General features: G+C 36.6%; 1 protein-coding gene across 6 annotated transcripts in view; it reads right to left on the bottom strand.

Annotated features, from left to right (window-relative positions):
* CadN (neural cadherin) overlaps nt 1-16,786 on the bottom strand; it is a 1,307,274-nt gene that overhangs the window by 1,017,665 nt on the left and 272,823 nt on the right. For all 6 annotated transcript variants that reach the window (XM_090383767.1, XM_090383766.1, XM_090383769.1 and 3 more), the window contains 2 exons: nt 12,718-12,934; nt 3,187-3,298 (listed from right to left, as the gene is read on the bottom strand). In XM_090383767.1, coding sequence (XP_090239893.1) covers nt 3,187-3,298; nt 12,718-12,934 — 329 coding nt within the window. The remainder of the gene's footprint in view (nt 1-3,186; nt 3,299-12,717; nt 12,935-16,786) is intronic.

The raw sequence follows: 16,786 nt of genomic DNA, 5'->3' as shown, positions 1-16,786 counted from the left end.
GTCAGACATTACCTTCACAGTCAAAAAATTCCTAACAACATGTCATTCATTTTGCTGTGCACTTGCCACACTTTTTTAGAACAGGAAGGAGTCTTTCACTGGGATAGATGCTGTTTACTTTTGGAATCATACCTGTACACATTCTCCAGTTATGATACCTTTAAAAAACATCATATCATTATTTGCACATACAAACAAAACTGAAGGGACTTAACTGGCAATGTTCACATTGTGCCTCTGAAATTCATGGAAACATGCCTCTGATTCAAAGTTTTCATTAAAATGAAATGAAAATTCCATCATTTCATGCCAAATTCACATCTTAGACATTATTTCATCATTTGTTGAAGTTTTTGGGGGGAGGGGACGTCCAGATCATCATCACTTTGGACAGATTCCCTGCCCTTTTTGAAATAATGGTCACAGCTGTAAACTTGCGTACAGCCCATTGCAGAGTCCTCACATTATTTTAAGAAGCTCAAATATTTCACTTGAAGTTTTTCTAATTTTAAAGCAAAGTTTAATACATGTTGTTCAGTGTACTCCCACATCTTAAATATGATGTGGTGTGAAAAATCGTCCTCATTATCAGCTGACAAAAGTAGACTGCCATAGGAAAATTAAGCACTTGCTGCAAAGAGATAAGGATGAAAATATTTAAACATTTTATGCTTTGTCACAGGGTGCTTTGTTATTGCAGCTTTGAAAAAATAAGCATAACCAAGATATTTCTGAACGTACCTCATACACCAGGTTGAAGGAGTCTTAGCATATGTACCCCCATAACTCTATCTCTTTTTATTATAGTTAAAATAAGTCAATTGTGTGATTTTACAGCAGAATATAAAACAGAACGGGCGTAAGTAGGAATGTATTAATGGTAGAATATAACATTGGATCATCAATGTGTTTATGTTTTTTATGCGAGGTTAATAAAATTGCAAAGATAATTGCATCCTAGTTACAAAGATAATAATTTGTGTTCACTAATCTTAGTTGTTCACATCTACAAATTGTTCACAAGGGTCATTACCAACAGATTAGAAAGAATACTTGATGAGAATCAACCGAAAGAGCAAGCTGGCTTTAGGACAGGATTCTCAACTATGGATCACCTTCACGTAATATCACAGCTAATGGAGAAAGTAAATGAATATAAAACACCATTATGCCTGGCATTTGTGGATTAGGAAAAGGCATTTGACTCCATACAGCATAAGGCAATGTTTCGGGCACTGGAAAGACTCCATACAGGCATAAGGCAATGTTTCAGGCACTGGAAAGACAAGGCATTGATACCCCATATATTATGATTTTGAAGAAAATATATGAGAGTGCTTCCTCCTTTATTAGACTAGACAAAGACAGTAGGAAATTTAAAATTGAGAAAGGAGTTCGTCAAGGAGACACAATATCTCCGAAGCTATTTACTGCTGCCCTTGAGGAAGCTTTCAGAAGATTAGACTGGTCGCAGAAAGGAGTCAATGTGAACGGAGAGTACCTAAACCATTTATGATTTGCAGATGACATTGTGGTCATAAGCCATGATCCCAAAGAATTAGAGGAAAATCTTAATCAGTTATGCACAGCTAGTAAGGATTTTGGACTAAAGATGAATATGGCTAAAACAAAAGTAATGATGAACAAGTATGCCACAGAAAGGGAAATAATGATTGAAGGAGCAGTAATTGAAAAGGTGGAGTCATATACTTATCTGGGACAAGTTATTAGCTGTAATAATGATAAATGGCTGGAAGTCAAGAGAAGAATAAATTTTGGATGGATAGCATTCAGGAAATATAGTCACGTACTGAAGAGCAATATCCCAGTTTGTCTGAAACGTAAAATAATGAACCAATGTATACTCCCCACCATGACTTATGGAAGTGAAACTTGGGCACTCACCAAAAGAATGGAAGAGAAGCTGAGAACTACACAGCAAAGAATGGAACGAATCATATTGGGAATCAGACTGTTAGATAAGAAGAGAAACACATGGATTAGGCAAGAAACTCAAGTAAAAGGCATTCTAATCAAAAATAAAGAACTAAAATGGTCTTGGGCAGGACACATAGCTCGAAGACATGATGACAGATGGACTAAGAAAATAACAGAATGGTATCCAAGAGGAGCTAGAAGAAAACCTGGAAGACAAAGGCGGAGATGGATAGATGAAATTCATGAGTTTGTGGGTAGTAAATGGATGGCCAGTGCTCAAAACAGAAGGAACTGGAAAGTTGCTGGGGAGGCCTTCATCCTGCAGTGGATTGAAAATGGCTGATGATGATGATGAATCTTAGTGAATTAAACCATAACTATTTTTTCTCAATTTTCCATTAAAAATATTGTTCCAAAATTTAATTTCTGCTTATCTTTCCTTTTAAAACAAGAAACTCCGGTAAAACTTTTCTGCTGGTATTTGAAGTTGTTCTGTATCATATAGCTGGATTTGGCTCAAAATTACTTATTTTTGTTCCCAAAGATGATTAAAGAACACCTGAGGCAACGATTCAGGTGAAGATGACACTGACTCTAGTAAACCAGCCAAACAGAACTAGTTGATTTGTCAGTAAAGAATTTCACCTGAATTGCATAAAAAAAAAAAAACTTGCTATGTAAGGCATACCTAGAAAAATCATACATCAAATTAAGGGCAACTTTTAAAATTCTATGCAAATATATATTTTTCTAATATATCATTATTCCTTCAAAATCTATAAAATAAAAGGCATTAGTTTTCTGCTCAACCTTGTAGAAAACAAAGGATATTAAAAAAACATACTTTGAGAATTAGCATGATATTCTTTCCACCAATTATAATTAACTTTTATTTGTGTTTAGTACAATCAGTATATAACTGGAAAATGGTTTGTTGTAAAACATGACTTAGATAGGGAGAGAGCTGGAAGCTTGAAATTTGCATCCCAGCAAGTTAAGCATATTAAATTCACACTTATGTGCTGTAATTTTAAAATAATGTAAAAATAATGCAGTATAACTCTATTTTTATAATTCAATTTCCATAAGCAGGAAACCTAGATGACAACAGTATGTGTGATAGTTCTGAAGCATACTGGATTGAGAAAAACCATTAAAGAATTGTGAAACTTTTGTATAAGCTACATTTCTAAAATAATATTTATAAACCAATAACTCCAATTTATATCAAGTAAAAATATACCATACCTTGTAAGATCGATGTTCCTACAGGAACATCTTCATCTACATTGTGAGCCTGGTAATCTGGCAATTCAAATCTTGGTGCATTGTCATTAACATCTGTTACTTTAATTGTAAGCTGATGACAAAATAAAAATTACATGTAAACTCAAAAGGAATTCTCTATAATTTATTAAAAATAAATACATTTTAATTTAATTTAAATCCAGTGAAATAAATTTAAAATTCTCTCTTTCACAGTAAAAGCACCTAGCTATGTAACTTTCTTAATTCTTTTTATTTAAAAACAAAATTTAAAAGTATATGAAATAATGTCTAATATTCTGACCCAATTCAAATCCTAAACCCAAACGAATATACTGAAGATATGAGGAAATGCAACTTATATTTATGCAGCCTATATGTTATAACACAAATTTCTCCAAAAACCGAAATTTTAACTATTTTACTTTCATTAATCATTCATTACCTGGTTGTGTGTGTCATTTTAATCTCCCCCCCCCTTTTTTTCTCTCTTTCTTTTTTGCTATTTCACTCAAAATCCATTCTATTCATTCTGAAGTAACTTGTGCTTTCCAATGTTATTTTCTAACATAGTTTCTATATTAAAATTTTGAGGAGTCTGTTGAATGCAACGATTCCTCAAATGCAATGTTGAGTCAGTTTACTGTGACATAAGCATTAGGAAAACAAAAGAGAGTAGGAGTGCATTATAGGCTGAACGACCGTGATGAATACAATAAACAACTGCACAGAGAAACAGAATGGGCAAGTAAATCATAATATCTTAAAATGGGGGATTTTAACTTTCCATATATATTGACGGAACTTGTGGGTTGGTCTCTCACACACTACCAAGACTTTTGTGTGGAGAATGAAATAATAGCAAGGTTAGTGGAGAATGAATTCAATAGCAAGGTTACTGGAGAATAGAAATGACCTGGGGATAATTGCACAGTCAGGTATGAAGTTTTCTGAGGAGTGCAGACATGCTGCCGGAGCAGCTCATGGGACCTTGCCAATGATATATAGGAATTTTTATAACAGGTATAAGGATGTGATTATCCCCTTTTATAAGGCAATGATCAGGACACACCTTGAGTACTGCACACTGGTCTGCAGTGTAGTCTAGCTTAGTGTAGTGTTGTCAATTGATCAATTAAACTGAATTTAAAGGGAAATCATTCCACAGACCAGAGCAGCAAAGCAACCGGCACAACGTAGCTGAAGTGCTGTGGCTTGGGGGAGAACTAAAGGAGCAATTCTCCAATGCATCATAGTCTTAAAAAATGTGCAACTTGCAAAATGTATGCACACTTTCTGGAACAGGACATGATCTAGCCAAGGCGAATGTCTTTGTGTGCGTTAGGTACAGAGAGTGTGAATAAATTCAGTGCTAACTCGGAGCTCTGATGGGCATCTGTGAGTGTTTGAGGAGTAGGGTAAATGCCCTCGAAGGAATTAAAATAGGAGACCCATCAAACTCTTGGTTGCCCAACTCAACGCCAGAGCTCACTCTTGTGCAACAGGCAACACAGCGGCAATCTTCAAGGCAGAATGGGCTGGTCCCACAGGATCTAGTTATATTCTCATTGACTCAGTTGTCAGGGAAATAGGAAATATACTGTGCAATAAGGATAAGTGGAATAGAACTATGTATGTCTGCCAGGGGAAAAAGGTGACGACATTGTAGAGCAGATATCAACTTTTAAGGGCACAAAAGGTGATATTGTTGGTATGTGTTGGCACGAATGACATTATGAGAAGGTGATCTGTGGACTTACTTAACAAGTACAGGTCAATGTTTAAAATAAAAAAAAATCACAAGTTAGGGTTAAAATTGAAAGTGTCTGCAATTCTGTCCAGCCACAATAGGAGGGAGTATATGATGAGAGCTTTGTCAAGATTGTGCAAGGTTCATGGGGTAGAATTTTTCTCAGCATAGTCTGTGCTTGTTAACAGGAGAGACTGATTCCAGAGGGATGGGATACACTTAAATAGAAAGGGTGTAAGAATATTTACTGCTGCTATCAAGGCAGTGTTAAGTGGGTCAGAAAACTGTTAGTTTGGGGTGGGAGATTCACAGACTAATAGATTAACAGTAGCCACAGGCAGAGGTGGAAATGATCCTTGCACTGCTTCTATTGGAATGAGCAGCAGCCTAGAAAGCAAGCTGCTGTAGATTTCAAGAACTGGTAGGATTCATGAAACAAGTAAATACATGGGTTGTGTTAGGACTAGTAAGAATAAGAACAGGTGCATGTATATTTGCATGTACACCAATGCTAGAAGTATAGTAAATAAATTTGATTAATCTGAAGTGCTGGTCGAGACATCAAAGGGTAGGTGTGTGTATTATAAAAATGAAGGTAGGAGTGTGTTATAGGCCTAATGACTCTGATGAGGACAATGAAGAACTATACAGAGAAATAGAGTGGGCCAGTAAATTAGAATATCTTATAATGGGGATTTTAACTTCCTCCATTATAAAATATAATGGGGCCCAAATGCTGCAGGAACAGGAAAACAGTGACAAGATTGAAGATGAATGGACTTGCATAAAGGAAGCAATTCTGGGTGCAGCATGCGTAAAATTGGGTGAGACCTCAAGACTGAGAAATGAGGAATGGTACGATGACGAGTGTCGAGCAGCAGTAGAATTGAAGAGACAAGCCATGGTGAAATGTTTGCAGCAGAATAGCAGAACTAATAGTGAACACTACAAAGAAAAACAGATCACTGCAGCTAGGATATGTAGACAGAAAACGAGAGAAGCTCTGAGGAGGAAGGTCGGCGAAAGGGTGGAACATTACAACAAGAACGAAAGTAGAAAGTTCCACAAGTCACTGCATGTAGAGATAGTAAAGAAAACTGGCTGACTGAGGGAAAAAAAGGCTCTGAAATGGTGGAACGAGTATTTTGAGAGCATCTTGACAGGAGGTAAGACTGAAAGACTGAAACAAAACAGCTATTGTACTATACAGTAGAACCGTGCATTGAAGACCATAGCTTAGAAGAAATTTGAAAAGCTATTAAGTGCTTAAAGAACAGTAAAACACTGGGAGCTGATGAAATAACTACAGAGTTGCTCAAGAATGGTGGAGTGACACTGTGGAGAAGAATACATAATCTGATACTATTAATATGGTCTGAAGAAAAAAATCCCAGATGAATGGACACTTGGAATCATAATGCCAATTCACAAGAAGGGTGATAAACTGCTTTGCTCTAACTATAGAGGTATTACATTGCTGAGTGTTACTTAACAAAGTTTTGCAGGGAGTTATTTATAAAAGACTGGCAGCATATTCAGAGAAAATCACTAGAGAATATCAGTGTGGTTTCAGACCACTCAACAACTGACCAGATTTTCATCTTGAGGCAGATACAGGAAAAAGCATTTAAGTACAATATACACTTAATTAACCTATATGTAGATTTCAAGCAATATTTTGATTGCCTCAACAGAGAGGAAACGATAAATTATCTCCTTCTCTTGGGCATACATGCAAAGATTGTTAGGCTCATAAAAGCAACCCTGGCTGGCTCTAAAGCAGTGGTGAGAACTGACAACTCCTGTTGACATTAACACTGGTATTAGACAAGGTGATGCACCCTCTACTGTGTTATTTAACTTGGTTTTTTAGAAGTGGTTGGACACGTAGGCACAAAGACAGTGTAGGTCTGTGCATATGCTGATGATGTCACTATTATCAGTAGAACTAAAGGAGCACTGGAGGAAACGGTGGCCAGGCTGGATAGTGAAACAAAAAGAAGAGGATTTAGGATAAATGAAGCGAAGACTAAATATATGGAAGTCCGGCGAATGCACATAACATAGAAAATTTAAGCACCACCAATTCTCGTTTAAGCATTTTCAGAATTTTACCTACCTAGGTTCACAGATAAACCAGTCCAACTCTATTACTAATGAAATGAAGTCTGTTAGCCTGAGTGTACACAGATTTTTCTATGCACAGGAAAAAATAATGAAGTCCAGAGTACTGAACACATGTAAAATTAAGAATATACAAAAGCATCATTAGATCAGTTGTGACATACGGTTGTGAAGCTTGGACATTAACAAATAAGGATGAGCAGTCATTAAGAGTGTTCAAGCGTAGAATTTTACAAAACGTTTTTGGGTACATACAAGACATTAATGGATCCTGGAGGATCAGAATGAACCACAAACTCGACAATCTTATTCTGGGTGCAGACACTGTCAGATTTGTGAAGAGCCATAGACTGTAGACTTGTCTGGTTGGGAGCAGAACGACTAAGAGTATGATGAAATAGAAACCTACCGGGAAGACAGTAAGAAGAAGACCGTGGAAAAATGTGCAATACTTTTGTGAATTTACTGGATGATTGTTTTCTACAACAGCAGCAGCATGTTCAAGAGGCAACCAAAGGGAGTAATATTCTTGAACTGATTATCAGCAGTGATCATGAATGAAGAATTTGCAGATAAAGGAACCACTAAGTGTCAGTGATCACAGTGTACTGATGCAGAATTTACTTAAAGATGTAACAACTCTCAGAGGTAAAGGGAAGAGTTTTTTCTTTCGTAAAGGTGACTACAGTGGTCTCAGTTTTTAAATTCTGTACAATGGGGCCAACTGATGATGTCACCAACAGCAAATTCTAAATGGGAAGCATTCAAGGAATTAATTTTGGAAGATACTAGGCTTTTCATACCAACTAAGAAATACTGTTCAAGGTTTAGGCTTATATCGTGTCAGATGAACTAATTAGACCTGAGGCAGAGAAGAAAAATGCACAGGATGCATACAAATTATCACATAACACAGAAGCATGTGGTAGATATAAAGCTGGTCTGTAATCAAGTCACAAAAGAGGTTAGCCAAGCAAAGGCAGATTACCAAAAATCTTTAGCAAAGGATGCAAAGAAAAACAGCAAACAATTCTTTATATATATAAACTCTGGAAGGAGGGGCATGAATCAGATTGGTCAACATGATATCGATGGTTCAACTGTTGATGATCTTACTCAGATAGCTGACAATCTGAATGAGTATTTTGCACCTACATTCACACATGAGGAATTCTGTAGGAAAGTGGAGAATAGAAGATTATTAATCTTTAATGGGGGTTAAATGATTATATAATAACTGAGAGAAAAGTAGAGGAGAAATTGTTGAAGTTAAACCAAAGGAAGGCACCTGCGAAAGTAGAGGAGAAATTGTTGAAGTTAAACAAAAGGAAGGCACCTGTGGTGGATGGGATCTATCCAGTTATATTAAAGGAGGCAGCAAAGGAAGTAAGCAAACCCTCAGCCATAATTTTATGAGAGCATCCTTGCACTCAGGGGGCAGTCCCCCACAGAATGTAGATGTGCAAATGCATCCCCAATTCACAAAGGGGGATCAAGGGGTGACACGAGTAATTACAGACCTGTTACCGCTTCTTTAACTAGTGACTCCATTATTTTCCCGGGAACATCTGTTCCAAGGAAAATAATGGAGTCACTGGTTAAATAAGCACTGCATTATCATCTAGAAAAGACTGCAGTAATAATTCAGACACAGCATAGGTTTGTTAAGGGAAAGTCTTGTCTGACCAATTTGATTGGATACTATGATTCACAGAGGAACTGGATGCAAAAAATAATTTTGATATCATACCATTTGGATTTTGACATGCTAGACACATAGCTTGCGTAATCGAGACCCACTAATTAGCAGGTCTCGATTACACAAGTTGTCTGTCTAACATGTCGTAGTATCAAATTTCAATATGATAGCATTCCCTTAATGTTTTTTTATGTGATACTTGGATTTCAGGAAAGCTTTTGGTACTGTTGCACATGGAAGACTACTGTACAAATTCAAGTAGTATAGCATTATGAGCAAGTTGCTACCATGGATATAAGAATGGTTCAGTGGGAAAAGACAGAGTAGTAATAAACCGACACTGCTCTTCATGGATTAATGTTATTAGTGGTTCAGTGTTGGACATGTTGTTTTCTATATTTAACAATGATATTGATGAAGTTATATCAGGTTTAATGTTGAAATTTGCAGATGACACAAAGGTTGGCAGGGTTGTTAATGACAGTATGCTACTGCAACAAGATCTAGAAAAGTGGAGCAGATCGGCTGAGAAGTGGTAACTGAAGTTTAACATTGAGAAATGCAAAGTAGTGCATTTGGGTAACAGTAACCTCGGAGAAATGTATGAAGTGTGTGGTACTACACTCAGAGTAGCGAAGAATGAAAAATACCTATAGATAATTGTGTAGCCAGATATGAAGTTTTCTGAGCAGTGGAAATAGCCTGCCAGAGCAGCTCATGGAGTCTTGTCAATGGTATACAGGAATTTTGCTAACAGAGATAAGGAAGTGATTATCAATTTGTATAAGGCAATGGTCAGTCCTTGCCTTGAGTACTGCATACAGGTTTTGAGGATTCAATTTAGGAAGGATGTAGAGTTGCTAGAGTGAGTACAGAGAAGGGCAACAAGATTGGTGAGGGGGAAGAAAGGGGTGCTCTAACCAAGAAAGGTTTAAGTTCTGCAAATTGCAGCATCTGGAAAATAGGCGCCTACAAGGTGATATGATTGAGGTGTGTAAGGTTTGGATGGCTTGAGCAAACTCAATGCTGATGGAATTCTTCCTTTTGCTCAGATTACAAACCTGAGGGAGCATAAACTTAAATTGAGGAAAGTCAGTTGTAGAAGTGCGAAAGTTTGCCTTTAGCCAGTGGGTAGTTGATAGCTGGAACAGACTTCCATCTGTCATTGTGGAAGTTCACAGTTTAAATAAGTTCAAGGAAGAATTGGACAAACCTTTGGAGTGAATGGATGGGTGAAATGAGAAGGTTTTTTTTTTTTTTTTTTTTGGCTGATGCTGTATAAGCTTGCTCTCTTGCATCACATGCCTCTAGTAATCCTAATCAGGTTATGCTACTGTAATAAGATCTAGACAAATTAGGCAGGTAGGCTGAGGATGTGGCAATTGTAGTTTGACGCTGACAAATGCAAGGTACTTCCTATGGGTAGCAGTAATCTCAGATTAATGTATCAACTATATGCTTCCCGACTAAACATAGTGGAGAAAATAAAAGACCTTGGTGGGGGATGCAATTGTGCAGTCAGATATGAAGTTTTCTGAGCAGTACCAGGATAGCTCAGGGGGTTTTGTCAATCAAATACATAAACTTTGCCAGCAGGGATAAGGAGGTGATTATCCCATTACATAAGGTAATGGTTAAGCCACAGCTTGAGTGCTGTATAAGGTCTGGATGTCTCATTTTAGGAGAGATATTGATCTGTTGGAACATGTGCAGAGGAGAGAAACAAGATTAGTGTGGAGAACAAAAGGGTGCTCTTACCAATAAAGGCTTCAGTTCCACAAATTGCTGCAGCACTGAAGACTAGGCATCTGCAAGAAGATCAGATTGAGGTGTTTAAGACTTTGAATAGATTGAGGAAGCTAAATGCATATGGGAATCCTTCCCCTTGCACAGACTACACATGAGCAGGCATAGATTCAAATTAAGGAAGGATAGTTGCATTACAAATGTGCAGAAATTTGCCTTCAGTCAGCATGCAGTTCATTGCTGAAACAAATTTCCACCTGGTATTGTAGAGGTGGACAGTTTGAATAAATTGAAGGAAGAACTAGACAAACTGTTAGAAAAAATGGACAGGTGACATGGGACTTTTGTTTTTTTGTTTTGGCTGATGGCATATAAGCTTGCTTCCTTGCATCATTTTCTACCAGCAATATTAATGCTAAATGCATTAGTATTAGTAGGTGATATTGTGAAACTAACAATTGAGAAATCTGGCCAACAGTTGGGAGGGTCAATCAATTAGGATTGTCTGAATACAGAGCAATGGACACAATAGATGTAGTAGTAGTGGCATGTGATGCAAGAAAGCAAGTGTATGAGCTTATACAGCATCAGCCAAAAAAAAAAAAAAAAAAAATCACACCATTCCCTCCAAATGCCTGTCCAGTTCCTGTTTAAATTTATTCAACCTATCAACTTCCACAATGACAGATGGAAGTTTGTTCCAGCAATTAACCACCCGCTGGCTAAAGGCAAATTTCCAAACATCTATTCTACATCTGTCTTTTCTTAATTTGAATTTATGCCCCCTTAGGTTCGTAATCTGAACAAGTGGAAGGATCCCATTAGAATTCAGCATGCTCAACCCATTCAAGGCCTTGCCTTATACACCTCAATCACCTCAACGCAGTACTCAAGGCGTGGCCTGACCATTGCCTTATACAGAGGGATAATCACCTTTTCCCTGCTAGCAAAATTCCTATATATTATTGACAAAACCCCATGACCTGCCCTGGCAGCCTGTCTGCATTGCTCAGAAAACTTCATATCTGCCTGCACAATTACTCCCAAGTCTTTTTCATTTTCTACCACCTTAAGTGTAGTATCACACAGTTGGTACGTTTCTCTGGGGTTACTTCTACCCATATGCAGTACTTTGCATTTGTCAAGGTTAAACTTCAGTTGCCACTTCTTAGCCCATCTGCCCAAATTATCTAGATCCTGTTGCAGTAGCACACAGCCATTACTGTCATTAACAACCCTGCCAACCTTTGTATCATCTGCAAACTTCGACATTAAGCCATGTCACTGAGTGTACTGTCTGAAAGAGTCATCTGTCTATTCATCAAGGTTGGTATCCTTGGATTATTTGGAGTTGATCCTCATGGATTTAAAGTGGCAACCGTAAACTACACATGTGCACACTAGACATTTTTGGGTTTAGGAAAAGTGCAAACTATTTCTTGAAGTATAATGAATCACACAGGAATTTATTCAACAAATCAGATAGGTTTCTCCATTTCCTGAATGGAGAAACCATTTCCTAGCTGGATATACAAATGTTTTTTTATTAAAGCATATCAGTAAAATGGAGCCATTTTATTAATATATATATATATATATATATATATATATATATATATATATATATATATTAGCTAGAATTTGAGGACCCTTCCCTGCAGTATATAATGGAGAAACTGAGACACTTTGATATTATACTGTTTTGCAGCAGTAATGACATGGTGCTCTCTGAACATCACTATTGAATTTGAAAATTTGAATGTATTATTCAAAACCATAATTGAAGCAGCAGGCAGTAAAAGTGGACCAGAGCTTATCACTAATATACCCCTCTTGAAAGGGAGGGGGGTGGCTTCTTAAATTCTTGCTAAAGGAGACAAAACAATAACAACATGAAAACTACTCAAATGTTGTGAAGAACCAATCATCACAGTAATATGCCCAAATGCTGCATTTGGAAAGAATGGGTTCTTGCACACCATACATAGACAGAGAAGAATACTTTATCATTAAGCTGGACTGTAATGCCATATGAGAAACAGGTATAAAATTTATTACTGAAACAAAGCATGATTTAATATTTCTATCTAATACAAAATGACATAATATGCTTTATATTTAATTGCAATCAATGCTGAAAACTAGTACTACAACAATGTGATTACTTAAAATAAAAATCTTGGCCTTATTTTACCTCTACAGAGGTTGAAAAGCCTCCAGAATCTTCAGTTGCTGTAACAATAAGCGAATATGACTTTGGCTGTCTCAAATCTTCATAGTCTAGGTCTTTTGCCAGTTTAACTACTCCAGTTGTTGGACCAATATTAAAAGTCCCTGCACCTTTGCCTTGAGCTCTAAGGGTATATCTTATTTCTCTATCTGCAAATGATTTTGCCTTCACTTCAATAATGCTAAAAATAATAAAATTACATTTAATAAATGTTAATTTCGAAAATATCAAGTTACTAAAATATAGAACTCAAGATTTATTTTTAGTTCCAGCAAATCAATATTAACAACTGTTTTCAAAGCAGAGAAAATGTCCATTAAGCAATTTATTCTGCAAATACATGAACTACAGGTTATATTCATTATATGAACTTCAGATATGTTTTTTCACATATATATATATATTAATTGCATATATATATATTAATTGTAGTCATGAAAGGTAATTTTGAATTACACCACTCTGCATGATTTTAAATGTTTGTAAACTAACAGGTGTTTTTAACTCAGCTTAGCTTTTTAAAGCTGATTTCAGAAATGTTATTCACTTTTCGCTATCATGTACAGTTTTTTCACAAATCACTTAAGCTGATGTCATGAGTTAAATAAATAAATAAATTTTCTGTTTATACCCCAGGACGACCACACGATCAGAGGAGTTCACAAGGTAGAGATAATACAAGAAACAGCACCATATTCGGCAGTCACAGGCTTGAATCCGGGTCACTCAAGGCATGTGCACTTATGCACCCACGCACCTGACCACTCGGCTATTAAGTTGGAGTAAATGCTGGAATTTGTAAACTAAATCTTCACATGTTGGCAACACGGAATTCAGTCATTTGTTTCTTGACTTTGAGAGCTCCATGAAGCAGTGTTTATCAGTGTGAGCTCAGCTTATTTTTGAAGTTATTGCATCAAACTTGGGCTGAAAAGTGAGCAAAATGTCTCCATTTTGCTCACTTTTTTTGAGAAGTTAATTCTCAAAAAAAAAAAAAAAAAAAAAAAAAAAGGACAAGAAATTACAGAATTCGTAAAAAATATATATTGTGCTTATTTTGGGGTTAGTACCAGTAATGGGAAATGATGCAAAAAAGCAAGCATCAGCTAAAAAAATAAATAAATAAATAATAATTCCATTTCACCTATCTATCCCCTTCCTCAATTTGAATTTATGTTCCTGTATGTGTATAGTCTGAACAAGAGGAAAAATCCCATCAGCATTCAGCTTTCTCAATCCATTCAAAGCTTGAACCTCAATCAGATCACTTGGCAATTTGAAAACTAGGCATTGAAATTTGCAGACCTGGAGCCTTTCTTAGTAAGAGCACCCTTTTGTTTCCCTCATCAATTTCATTGTTCTTCTCTGTAGTGCAGATGTGGGAAACCACCGGTGGTGCCTGACCCTAAATATTATGCCCTTCTCTGTACCTATTCTACATCCTATTATAGTAACAGTAGTAATAGTATTTGCCATATAGTGCAAGGAAGCCACACTCTGGGACCAAGATAAACAATGAACTCCACATAAACTGAATTAAAACATCAAGACTGTGGAAAAATGGTAAAAAGAAGGCTACGCCATTTGCAATTCCCATAATTTGGTAGAATCCTACAAACCACTATGATAACTGTTACTTTTCCTTAGTTAATTTTTTGGTTTTGGTAGTTGTTGGCGCATCGGCTTCTGTGGCCATAGTGCACCTCCCAAGGTTTTTGCAGTACTTTGATCCAAGCCCGAGGCGGGAATCGAACCCGCGACCTTTGGGTTGCCAGGCAGGCACTTTACCCACCTGGCTAGCCCGGTCAGCTCCTTAGTTAATGTAGAGGAATACAATGCAAAGAGTAAGACAGGCACTGTGTATCCTAATATTGCACTTCTGCCATTAGACCAATCCCATGTGGAGATAGCCTGCCAATTCCACACCTCCACTTATATTAGAGAATGTAGCAGCAGCAGAGAGTGCTGAAAGTGAAGCTTCTGAGGATGAAACTGAAGTCTACATGCCTGGATACATTCAGTCCTCAACTGTTTTCACAGCATGAACTCAATGATCTAGTAAGAAATTTAAATTCACCAAAGGAATCTGCAGAACTCCTTGGTTCAAGTTAAGACAAAAAATCTTCTAGTATATGGGACACTTTTCTCATAGTAGAGACACAGAGAATGAGAACTGGTCCCCGCCTTTTCTGAGGACGATTCTATGGGTTTTTTTGCAGTAATATAAATGACTTAATGAACTTTTTAGGAATTAGTTACAATCATAAGCAGTGAAGACATTTTATTGACTCATGAAAGAGGAGACTCAAATGTGTATTGCTCTACAATAGAAATAAATACGGGTCAATTCCAGTAGCTCACTGTGCATTTGAAAGAAACATATGAGAACTTGAAGAAGTTATTAACAAATATTAAGTATGAAGAACATGATGGTTGATCTGTGCAGACATTAAGGTGATGGGCATTTTACTTGGACAGCAGGCTATAGCAAAGTGACTTGGTTTTTGTGTGAGTGGACATTCGGGCAAAGAGAGCATTGGAGCAGTTTCACAAACTGTTTCAAACTTTTTTGATAAAATAATTTGCAAAAGCTTTAACTCAGGAAAGTCCCTGCTTCAACTATCTTTGTACTAAATTCCCATCGATCACCCAAAAGAAGTTAAAACAAGGTATTTTTGTTGGACGTCAAAGTCGGAAAGTGATGTGGGACCGAGATTTTGAGAAATTCTTAGGGAACAACAAGGATAAAAACTACAAGAATACAGTTGAAAATTGACAAACTTCAAGAAGCTGGGCTGCAACATGAGTGTCAAGGTTCATTTTTTATACTTCCACATCAACTACTTCTCAGAAAATCTAGGAATATTAGTGAAGAACAGAGTGAGAGGTTTCGCCAGGACATTAAAGATATGAAGATGAAAAACCAGAGGATGTGGAAAATCAATGTGATGGCTGACTATTGCTGGATGCTGAAGGACTGTAAAGTAGAAGGATCTGTAAGGAAATAAAAAAAAAAGGAAATTTTGACCCGTTGTAGATCAGTTTTTAAAATGGGATGCGAGCGTTTAGTGGAATTTTCACCACACTGTCTTTTTGATGTGAAAACATCTATGGCAGCACTAGAGTAAAATCGATTGATAACGATGTTACCAATCGATTTTACTAGTGATTTACTCTAACATTGATTTGGTAGAGTAATCAGCAGGCAGTAATATTATGCCAGAATAAAAGCAGAATATTACGCAAGAAAGCGGATAGTAATATTATGCAAGAATAAAAGCAGAATATTACGCAAGAAAGCAGGTAGTAATATTATGCAAGAATAAAATCAGAATATTATGCAAGAAAGTGGGTAATAATATTATGCAAGAATAAAATGCAGACGTTAATAAAATCTGCTTCTCAAGATTTTGTTCAACATCAACCTTCTAAGTAGTGTAAGCGAGTAAGTTTCGATCAAACTGCTCAAGAATTTTAATGGTTTTTCTCAAGTGCCACCGAATCCCGGAAAAAAATATCTCCCAGAAAAAATATCCCATTTTCTTGTTGTTATTATAGCAATAAGATTATTTAAGTAGGTAAAACTCCAGATCTTGGGTACAATTCCATATTTCGACTAACAGTTACTTCTAATATTAAACAGTGAAAAATTCGCAAAATTTGATACTGTGATGCAGAAATCAATACAAACTACTGTTTCACTGCAATAGACATTTGTGCTTATGGAAGCGATGGTGATTCGAACATTTTTAAAAATTCAAACGTTGGAAGACACTGTCCTCCTAGTAACCTAATGGTTACTTCTAATATTAAATAGTGAAAAAAAAAAAAAAAAACGCAAAATTTGATACTGCTTTCACTGCCCACTGTCCTCCTAGGTTGATATACTACCTAAGGTGTTTATCCCTCCACTTGATGCTGTTTTTAAATTGCGAACTCGTTTATCAATTTTAAAACAACAGGATTGGGGGAAAAACACCCTACTTCAGCTAAACAGCCTCCTCCTCAAAGACACAAAACAATCACAAAGAAA

The sequence above is a fragment of the Mastigoproctus giganteus genome, chromosome 10 (assembly GCF_048544385.1).
Source record: "Mastigoproctus giganteus isolate SK-2022 chromosome 10, ASM4854438v1, whole genome shotgun sequence".
NCBI lineage: Eukaryota > Metazoa > Arthropoda > Arachnida > Uropygi > Thelyphonidae > Mastigoproctus > Mastigoproctus giganteus.
Note: the sequence above shows the minus strand (reverse complement) of the source record. Positions and strands in the feature narration are given on the sequence as shown.